The sequence below is a fragment of the Vipera berus genome (genome assembly GCF_964194415.1).
Source record: "Vipera berus genome assembly, chromosome: 7".
Classification (NCBI taxonomy): domain Eukaryota; kingdom Metazoa; phylum Chordata; class Lepidosauria; order Squamata; family Viperidae; genus Vipera; species Vipera berus.
In genome coordinates this window covers 40028645-40040139 of record NC_138209.1, presented here as the reverse complement: position 1 = coordinate 40040139, position 11495 = coordinate 40028645, and the positions used below count along the sequence as shown (strand labels likewise).

Below are 11495 nucleotides of genomic sequence, written 5' to 3'. Positions count from 1 at the left end.
CTGGCCTGATTGTTCTTACTGAGATGATTTATGCTGTTACTTTTATCATTCTTTTTCTAATCCAAAGGTAAGTTATGCCAGAGCTACTGTAGGATCTGAATACTTAACATTTAGGATATTTCATTGCTGTTGTTATTTCCAAATCCTGACAGTAAAGCAACACAAAGATGCAAAAAGATGATAGTCCCTTGGTTGTTTTTTTTTTGTAATTGTACAGATCAAGGAATTTCAGAGCTTGTCAAGTTTTCTTTGTGCTCAGCTATTATGGCCTAGAGAGCCACTGCATTCAATTTCAGCCTGTCACTTTTCCCTGCAAATGCCTGGATTGGACTGCTGACAAAATTTATAAGCAGTGTCAGCTGGTGGCATTTTTCCTTTCACTCAGCTTGAATGGAAAAGAAATTTATAACTGACCAACGTTTCTGGAAGATGTAATTGCATTACAAAACCATACCAAAAATAATTTTAAAATGTTTCTAAAGTAAACAGATTATTTCCAAGAAGATGTACTAAAATATACATGCACTAATTGTGAAACATACAGTGAGCTGCTTATTAAATATACTAAGGAGGATATTTTGTTTTTAATTGCTGTACTACATATTGCACTTCGTCTATGCCGGAACTCAAGGCAGTATTTTCAAGGGCTCTCCCAGCACTGAAGAACGAGAGATTTGTTTCAGTTCAACAGGGATGCTTGAGTATAGATTTTCAGTTCAGTTGGCAAAGTGATCATTTTTGCTGTGTTTCTTGGCTTTTTTCTAGTAAACACAGATGACTAGCTCTCCTCTCTGCTGTATCTGTTTTATTAGAAACTATACTTGTCTAATATCAGGGGAGTAGGAGTTGTTGCTTATTATTGTTTTTATATTAGTTTTTTATCTTTGTAAACCCCTGGGAGTCATTGAGAGTGAGTTGGGCAGCCATATAAATTTTCTTAAATAAATAAATGAAGCTTCAGTTTTTCTTTAATTTCAGAAAAGCCATTAATATTTACATAGGATACTTTTAAAAGATTTATTTTAGACAGAACGAAAACATATATGTAGAAAAGAGGTTGATGTCTACTGATTGGAAACTGAGACACAATCTCACTGGCTTGAAAATTAAAAAAAAAGTTGGATTGTTGAAAACTTGATAAAGGCATAAATAACTCACCAGCACCATCTCCTGGTCAGCCATAAATTTTGCTGTTAATATGGACAATAATAAAGCCACTGGTCAAGTTTTCACACTCATTAATCCATGATAGTGTACCAACAGTTTATTGAATAAAGTACATTTGCTTATGCGCTCAAATATGTTGAAGCATAAAGCTTGGCTTAAAAATCACTAAATCAAAACATATTCCAGAACATTATAAATCCTGTGGAGAAAAAATGTGGTTTTAAATAAAGTTCAAGGAAGCAGAGCATAAATAGAAGGGGAAACTTCAAGGGCAAAGCAATGTCCACTTCCAAGCAAAAAACAAGTCAAGGTTTACTAATAAACTACAATACAATTCACAGTAGTTATATAAATAGTCAGGCTATCAGACTTAAAAGAAGTATTTATTTGATTGATTTACTTACTTACTTGCTTACTTACTTACTTATGGGTCTGTGGTGGCTCAGTGGTTAAAGATGCTGAGCTTGTCAGCTGGAAAACTAATAGCCCAGGTTTGAGACCCAAGTGCCATGCAACGGGATGAGCTCTCATTACTTGCCCAATCTCTTGCCTACCTAGCAATTTGAAAGTATGCAAATGTAAGTAGATAAATAGGTACTATTTTGGTGGGACGGTAATAGTGTTCCATGTGCCTCAGTGTATAGTCATGATGGCCACATGACCATGGAATTGTCTTTGGACAATGCTGACTCTCTTGACTAAGAAATGGAGATGAGCACTGCCCCTAGAATCAGAAATGATTGGACAGGGCAAACTTCCCTTTCCCTTTATTTATTTGATTTATATGATCTCCCACTCATTCTCAGTGACTCTGGGTGGATAAAACCAGTGCTTTTTTTGTAAAAGAAAAAGGTGCCGGAACTCACACATGTCATACAACCCGCCTTGCCTACTCTACAAGGTTCCATCCAAAAAAGGTGCCGGAACTCCGTTCTGAGCGTTCTATGAGAAAAAAAGCCCTGGATAAAACAATTAAAAAAACCAATATATATATAAAAAATAAAAAACAGTAATTCCCCCCACCCCCTGGCAAAAATACACAATCAAACAAACCACCTGATAGGCTCCATCCCGCTTTGGGTTTCCTAGGCCCATTGACAGAACCAGGTCTTTAGGTCCTTGCGAAAGTGCAGGTAATTCTCATCTCTTCAGGGATGATATTCTAAAGGGAAAGAGCCACCACGGAGAAAACCCTTCTTCTGGGGCCTGTCAGCTAGGTCTGTTTGGGGCATTGCCACCTCATCCAAGATCAAAGATGGCAATTCTCCACAGACCCAAGAACCCCTAATCCAGAACCACTCAGTTTTGCCAAGGTTCAGTTTGAGCCCCTCACTCCCCATCCAGTCCTTAACAGCCTCCAAGCACTGCAAGTGGGAGGTCACAGCACTGCTTAACTCACTATGGCTCTAGAGAAACAGCTGGGTGTCATGAGCATATTGATGCTATTTCAGTCCGTGATGGCAGATGATTTCACTCAGTGGCTTCAGGTAGATGTTACATAGAAGAGTACCGAGCTCTATGGAACCCCACAAAGTTATGGACATGGCATAGACCTCTGACTTCCTATCAATACTGAGTGGCTGCAGAAGCAAGAAGTTAACCAGCACAACACAGGGCCCTCCTATTCCCAACCGTCTCCAAGCCGCTCTAGAAGGATACCATGGTCAACGGTATCAAAAGGCAGCTGAGAGGCCAAGCAGAGCAAGGATGGATGCACTCTCCCGATACCCTTCCCAGAGATCATCAAAAACCACAACCAAAGCCATTTCCATCCCATATCCAGGCCTGATATGGTCTTAAGGTATTAAGAAGATGCTTAAAATAATTCAATTTTCATTCTCTTTGTATAAGGAAGGACAGAAAATAATACCAGACTTTCATAATTTCTGTGACTATAATCAACATCTAAAATAGAACTCCAATATTTCTTGCAGGATATGTTTCCTGGCCTGACCTACCTTGAAGGGCTAACATCAATCTTAATAGTGAAAGCTTTCTCCCTCCTTCCCTCTAGTACGAAAGAAAGTTAAAGCTGAATTTAGTTGAAAATTATTTCTAATTTTCTTTAAAATGGAGAATTAGCAGAGATGGAGGAAGGGCTGGACACGGCTGAACATGATAGAGATTTGATTAAAAGAAAGAAATGTGACGAGGAACAAAGAAAATAAACAATATTAATCAGCATCTTTATGAAGCCTAGATTGTATAGACTTTAGGGTATGCTTTTTGGTTTGGGGGGTTCTTAAATATCTTCATTTAACCAAGTGATTTATAATCACACTTCATATTTTTACAATTTACAATCACTTCATATTTTTAGATGCAGAGTGAGATCTTCAGCAGTTTCAAAGTAGGTCTGTTGAGAGGCAGACTCTTCAAGAGTCTGAATTGCTTTCTAGATGCCATTTTAAGATGCCTGGACTTTAATTCCCAGAATTCTGCAGCCAGCAATCCTTTGTGATCAGGAAAAATCCCTTTTTGTGTAGTGCTGGTTAAATGCCCTATTCCTGTGGCCCTGACTTCTGTTATTATATTAAGCAAAAAAATTATCCTGCAATATCAGTATTTTCAGAAATCTGCATCGTGAAATTTACCTTTATATGAATGCTTTTCTATTCTACCTTAAGATCTTGGTTGGTAATTTTAGCAATTTCTACTTCCCTCAGTAGTTTTAAAAATGCAGGGGCATCCAGTATTGTTCTCATTGTAATAATGTAGTAAATATTTCTATCAGATAATTATTGAGTGCCAACATCTCTACGTAGATAATTATTTTTCAAAATACAATAACAATTAGGGTTATATAAGGAGACTCCCATCTAATTTGTAGTCAAATGGTCTAACTTGGAAGTGCTTCAGGCTACTCTGCATTTGTCTCTATTCATTCTTCATTCTGTTGTTCAAGAAAACTGCAGCCCCTCTTTTTCATTGCCCAGCAAAAGGTTAGGATAAACAGTAAAATTAATCACATAAGGATATTATATACAAAATGAGATACTGCCACTCCTATTTGAAGAAGTTAAATATGTTCCCATTCTAGACTGGATTCAAAGTTCATTCCTAATTGAAGTATAGAACAGTATTCTTACCATACATAAAACTAGGTACTAAAACTGTAAATGTGTTATTGTTGTTGTTGTTGTTATATATTGTGACATTTTCAAATCTTTCCAACCTTCAGCAGAATATAAGCATACAAGCAATCCACACTGAAATTATAAAAGACCCAGAGATTGTGGATAAAGAAAGATCCTTCATGCTAATTCTAACAAAATGTAAATACCTGTATGGAAAATATTTTTTAAGCTTAAGTGAAGCCATGTATTCACAGTGAGCCTAGCGGTATTCCTTTTATTGGTCCTCAGGGTACCACAGAGACAACTTAGCCATTCAGTAGATTATAAACATTTTTAATTGTACCAAAATCAAATTACATGAGGACAGTCAATGCATAGCTCACAATTTTAAATCTATTAGCAGATACATTCTTTATGAATAAAAAGTGCAAGATATATAGTGCAAGTTTAGCTAAGAGGAAATTTGGTTTTGTTTCTTGCAATGTATTTTACTTCCACTTTTGCAGAAATGAAGGAATGTTCCTAGATAGCCAACCATCAGCACTATCCTCTCAAAAGACATTGTGCAATTATTATAGCTTTTCCTCCAGATTCTTTGTGTGATGAAAACAGTCAGAAACAGCAGTAGAAAACTCTGGATAAGTTCCTTCAGGAAAACAGTGTCATCTCGACCAACTGCAAAACTTTAGTAGGCCCTAATTGTATGCTTTGCCTAGAAGCACCTCATATTTTGGGCTTTTGATTTTAAAAATAAAAGCCCATTTATTTAAAAGGCACTTTTGTCGATTTTTTTCAACAAGGAATGTACGCATGAAATATTGGATCAAAATTTGTCCCATTGATTTTACTGTGACTTAAGTAAACAGCAAACTGTAAATTTCAATTATGTAAAAAAAATGCATGAAACATAATTTCCCTAGTAAAGAAAATAATCTTATGTAAGCAAGCCAGTGCAAGAAGAAGCATCATAATACATGACTAACAACACTACACTGCTTCTGGCGTAAAAATGCCAGCATGGATACAGAGAAGACTGCAGATCTATGTAAATACCATACAAATGGAAAAAGGCACAATGCATGATTTGAGATTCTGTCCTCTGTGTTATTGTAGACTTCACTAGTCTTCTCCTCCACACAGCAGCAGAAGCCCCTTCCTGTAGTCACCAGATGTATCTTTCTATAAAGTACAGGATCAATCAACAATGAGTCCATGTATTCTCAAAAAGGAACAGCTTTTCCAGTATTGCTGTTTGTATGACTATTCTCTAATCATGTGATGTAAACAAACTATCAAGCAAAGTATTTTTTTTCATCAAAAATCTAGAACTGCAAAACCAACACTGTCTACAAATGCTACTACTAGTAAATGATAAGTTCTAACAAAAAGAAAGTTTAAATATGCTGTTGCCCTTGATAAAATGCCAACACCAGAAATTGGTATGTGGCTAAGCTGAGTTGATCAGAAGTAATAATAATAATAATAAGTTGGAAGGGACCTTGGAGGTCATCTAGTCCAAGCCCCTGCTCAGGCAGGAAACCCTATACCATTTCAGACAAGTGGCTGGCCAGTCTCAGATTCAAGGTCATCCTCAGCCATAGAAGCTCATTAAGAGATTCAGGAGAATCACTGTCTCAGCCCTAATGGCCCACAGAATTGTTGAGGGTATAAATTTTGAGCTCCCAGAAGAAGACTGGAATATAAATTTAACATACAAATAATAATTTAATAAACCTAAACCTAACATACATTCCTCAACAAACCATGATTATAAAATGCTTCTGTTTTAACTAACCGAGGCTGAAACATAACTTAAAGCCTGGCAGACTATAATACATACATTTCTGAAAATTATCACATGAAACATCAGTACTTTGTTACAAATAATATAATTAGTGGGTAAGGTAAAATTTACCTGGATTACATGGTGCAAACTTTTTGCAAAATCCCTTCTGAATGCCTGCCTGATATCAAGTAGATCTTTTTCACTCCTTGAAACCATGATTCTGATCAATGTATCATCATCAGTGCCTGCTCCCTAGTAAAACAAGGTTAAGCAACTAATTAAGGGCGCTAGGCAGTAATTCTACCAAGTCCCATTGTTTCTGCTGGCGCCACTAAGACAAAGTATCTAATTCAACAAACCACAGTTAAAACTAAATAATGACTCAGCATGATGTATGAAATGCTTGCAACTCAAGAGGAACAATTCATTTTTTAATTTTTATTGCTTTAATAAGAAAGGTTCTTAAACTGTTGGACTCAATTACCCCTTTTCCCAGCCTTGAATAGCGTCATTACTCCCATAAAGAAGCCAGACTGTGTCATTTTTTTACCAGTTTCTCAACTTGCTAACAAAGCAATTACAAATTGGTCCATTAGTTCCACTATATGCCCAAGTCTCCTAAGAATAGCAAATAAATTTGATAAATAAAAAATACTTAAATTAGCCCCTTGGAGAAAATTGTCTTCAGTTTTAGAACCCCTTCTTTAATGTAACTTTCAAAAAAATTAAAACATGGGAATGCAGACAAAATAAAAATTGTTAAAACAAATAAAAAACAATAAAACTAGAAAATGGCTACTGCTACGTAGAAATTGCTGCAACTTTTTAAACAATATATTGAAAATGGATCATATGATGAACACTTCACATCAGATCAACTAATAATTATTACTCAATACCCAAATGTACATTTCAAACACTATATTGTAAATGTTACAAACACGGAAAGAGATAAAAAATCCATAAAATCAAATGTTTCCTCATTTCATTTTATTATGTGCTTTTCAGCTATCTTTAACAACAAACTAAGGCTGAAATCCTACAGATGTGTTCCTAAAATATAAAGTTCATTGAACACAATGAGCCTTATTTCTGAATAAATATACATGGAATAACAAGAAGCCAAAATATTCATGTTCAAGAAAGTAACTTAGATATTGTCAATCTGACGTTGTTTAAACAATAGTGCTTGAAGATATTGATTTTATTTAAAAATGACAAATACTTACTTTCATTGCATAAAAGAGACATTCAGCAAAATAGGCAGGAACACCTCGAACACACTTCACTGGAAGAAGAAAAACAATCCATCTGAATCACAAAATGTTTTAACATTACTTTATCAGATGACAAGCAGCTTATGTAACTGGCATTTATTCCCCTGAAGACAGCAAAGTAGTTTTCAAGTATTTACAATAAATTATTTGATCCACAATTTCTATCACACATTATTATCTATTTAAACTGAGAATTGAACAGAAACAACCTTTGACAATTCTCTGATCAGAAATATAGTGCAAATCTATGACACTGGATTTGCCTAAAGAAGACCCAGGTTAGTTCTTCATTTAACTGAAGGGCTGATTGGGTGACTTTAAGCCAGTTGTTCTCTTAGTCCAACCTTCCTTATAGTAGAGGAATTGCACCACCAATACTTCGTGCTATTGGGAAGTTTAATATAAAGGGATCCCCAACTTATAGCATGTACAAACCAGTTAAATATGTCCTTGGGAGATGACTGTTAAAAAACGCCAATTTAACAGAATGCTACATTCTGAAGGACATTACTTACTAGCATTCTTCATCTTTACTTTTGGCAAGTTGCTATACTTTCAAATTACTCTCTTCCCTTCCTCCTCACCCCATCTTGTTGTTCAGCTTACCAGTTCTGAGGAGATCCAGCAGAGTTATCTGTGACATGGTTATCACCATTCCACAGCCTCTCAGTGAACTTTGGGTTGGCTTGTCCTTTTATATGAGCCAGACAGCTAAGAACTTCCAAAGTTCCTGGCTAACTTCCAAAGTTCCTGGCCACTACCCTCCTCCATTGACCGGCTAACTGGTGACTAAGCAGGAACAACAACAACAACAACAACAACAATAATGATGATGATGATGATATTTTATTCTCTTTTATAAGAGATGGACTTAGAATTTGCTTTTAATCAGATAGATTGGACATTTAAAAACAGCCACTTATTAAAAGAGGAAGCAGATTAATTTTATAAGAGGAAGTCCTCAATTTATGACCATGATTGAGCCCATAATTTACATCAAAAGTCCTTGCAGTCATGTCAGACGCAATTTTGTGCAATTTTTACATTGGCATATTTGCTCCAAAAAATATTTGGAACATACATAGCCATACAGCCACTAATCATGCCATAGGTGACTATGATTGGCAGCTGCTCCTTGTGTTGCATGACCATCCATTTTACAGCTGTTCAGCCCAGTGCCTCTTGGGCTTGCAACAAGGGGCTTTATACCCTAACTATAACTTACAGAGCAATAGAACTGTTGTCTACAGTGCAGCTGCTCAGTCCAAAGCCTCCTTAGCTTATCGCTGGAGATCTTTAAGTTTGGGCAATTTTGGAGTATATTGACAGCAATCCACAAACCACCCAGCCTGGAAGGTCTCTGGTCAGAGCTACCGGAAAAAACTGTCAGGAAATGTCTCCTGCAACACTGTCCTGAAGTGATTTGAGGCCACTTAGTTAAATAGAATCTATGTTGCTAGAAACACAGGCCTAGTATATGCAAGCTTAAGATTCATCAAGAATAGGACTATACATTACCCACTGCCAGAAGCAGCTTTTCTAGTGCTCCAGATGTTTCACGATCAATTGTTTCTTCAATTTGAAAACCAGAAATAGTCATGTATTTGTCAAAAACTGAAAGATCAAAAAAGAGGTAAAAGGTGGCATCTACATTTTAACTATTACTTATTATTTACTTTCAACTTCTTCAAACAAGTTTAGGGGAAAAAAACACATTCAAACTCCTATACATTCTTCAACATATGGGCAGGACAATTAAGTGGGCTAGAAAGGGGAAAATTTAAATATTTAGAAATAACATTTCACCTTAGTGTGCATCTATTTATTAGTGTGCATATTTATTAAAGTTATAAAAACACATATCACTACTCTTTTCAGTACTACTCACCATTTCTTAAGTGAGTTATACTTCGAGTACCCAGAATGGTGATAAATTTTTCTTCATCTGTTCCCCATTTCAACTCCCCAGCTCTAAACAACTCCTGTTGGAATAAAAAAAAGAGTTCATCATTAATTAAGAAAAAAGAAATAGTAAGATTTCCCTGTGTTCTACATAAAGATAAGGGTCCACTTATCTTGGATAAGGGTCCAATATTAGATTATGAGTTTACCAGAGAACTTTTGAACCATCCTTAACACAACTAGTATTTTTGCATTCATTCTTTTGGCCACTTCAATATGATTCCCCATCACAGTCTTCCCAAAACATCTGGCAGGGCTAGATGAATCAAAAGTTGGAATTAAGATTGCCGGGAGAAATATCAACAACCTAAGATATGCAGATGATACCACTCTAATGGCAGAAAGTGAAGAAGAACTAAAGAGCCTCTTGATGCGGGTGAAGAAGGAGAATGCAAAAGTTGGCTTGAAACTCAACATTAAGAAAATCAAGATCATGGCATCCGGCCCTCTCAATTCCTTGCAAATAGATGGGGAAGAAATGGAGGTAGTGACAGATTTTATTTTCCTGGGCTCCAAGATCACCGCAAATGGGGACTGCAGCCATGAAATTAAGATGCTTGCTCCTGGGAAGGAAAGCTATGGAAAATCTGGACAGCATATTAAAAAGCAGAGACATCATCCTGTCAACAAAAGTGCATATAGTCAAGGCTATGGTTTTTCCAGTTGCAATGTATTGCTGTGAAAGCTGGACCATAAGAAAGGCTGAGCACCAAAGAATTGAGGTCTATGAACTATGCTGCTGGAGAAGACTCCTGCAAGTCCCTTGGACTCCAAGGTGATCAAACCGGTCAGTCCTAGAGGAGATCAACCGTGACTGCTCTTTAGAAGGCCAGATCCTGAAGTTGAAACTCAAATACTTTGGCCACCTAATGAGAAGGAAGGACTCACTGGAGAAGAGCCTAATGCTGGGAAAGATTGAGGGCAATAGAAGAAGGGGATGACAGAGAATGAGATGGCTGGATGGAATCACTGAAGCAGTAGGCATGAGCTTAAAGGGACTCCAGAAGATGGTAGAGGACAGGAAGGACTGGAAGAATGTTGTCCATGGGGTCGTGAGGGGTCGGACACGACTTCGCAACTAATAACAACAATTCCCACCAATCTCAATAAGAACCATTATTTTGTTCCTTTCTAATTTTCTCATGAAACAACAGCTTCACACTGTGTAATGTGGATATTTCAAATAGTTTGTAAAAGAAAATAAATTCTAGATGCCAGTCTGTTGTTGTTTTTTTTTTAAAAAAAACCCACACAATTTAAACCATTTCAGAATAGACCTTGTAAATGATAAAAAATATATAGTGATATATTTTTACACCATATTAAGGAAACTGGATTCACTTAATGACCATGTAATTTACTTAATGGCAGTGGGATTCATCTAACCCTGTCACATGACATCACACGACATATCGCGACTTTTTCCCCACTGCTGTCAATGGGGTGGGCACGGTTTTGGCGTGACGTATCCAGCCTGTGGGTTGGCAGTTTGACATGCCTGATCTAACCACTGTAAAACCTGTCACAAAATTTGGTCTGACATGACTGCAAGGACTTTTGATGTAAATTATGGTTGAGGAGTACCTCTTATAAAATTAATCTGCTTCTTATTTTAATAAGTGGCTGTTTTTAAATGTACAAACTATCTGATTAAAAGCAAATTCTAAATCTATCTCTTATAAAAGAGAATAAAATAGGATCAATGAGATGTACCATGGATTAGATCCACTTTTTTGGAAGCAGAAATGTCTTTACATATAAAAGTGTTAATGACTTTTCAAATACCTCTCTGGAACAGAATAATTCAGTATCATCTCTGTATATTTAATTTCATAACAATCTTATGTTCATTGATTTTAATTCCAGATTTAAAATGATAAAGCAGAAAAGATAACTTTATCCTTCTACAGGATGACCAGGCAGAGCCTGTGTCAAGCACATCATCAGTCTCAAGTCCCTTTGTACCCACAAGTCTAAGGCCAGCTCACCTTGAATTCTGTTGACTCTTATCTACCAATAATTTGCTTTGACAGTTAGTAGTTCAGATTCTTGTAGAAAGCATTAGCATATAATAATTGAATGGATTGAATCCATAGCTTGGTTCTTGGCTGCACAGGCCTTCTGGAAAGGCCTGTGACTGAGAAATGCAGGCCTGGCTGCAGAAGATGCCACAGAAGAAGTGGGCCAGCAAGGAGAGGCCTGGCTGCAAGGTAAGTGGGTACAGGG

At 36.6% G+C, this 11495-nt stretch overlaps 1 protein-coding gene across 2 annotated transcripts in view; it reads right to left on the bottom strand.

The window, feature by feature from the left end:
* Positions 1 to 4561: 4561 nt before the first annotated feature.
* ANXA5 (annexin A5) overlaps positions 4562 to 11495 on the bottom strand; it is a 28980-nt gene continuing 22046 nt past the window's right edge. For both annotated transcript variants that reach the window (XM_081332349.1, XM_081332350.1), the window contains exons 9-13: positions 9196 to 9289; positions 8826 to 8921; positions 7260 to 7318; positions 6160 to 6282; positions 4562 to 5423 (exon numbers count right to left, since the gene is read on the bottom strand). In XM_081332349.1, the coding sequence (XP_081188475.1) occupies positions 5364 to 5423; positions 6160 to 6282; positions 7260 to 7318; positions 8826 to 8921; positions 9196 to 9289 (432 nt within the window). In that variant the 3' untranslated portion in view covers positions 4562 to 5363. The remainder of the gene's footprint in view (positions 5424 to 6159; positions 6283 to 7259; positions 7319 to 8825; positions 8922 to 9195; positions 9290 to 11495) is intronic.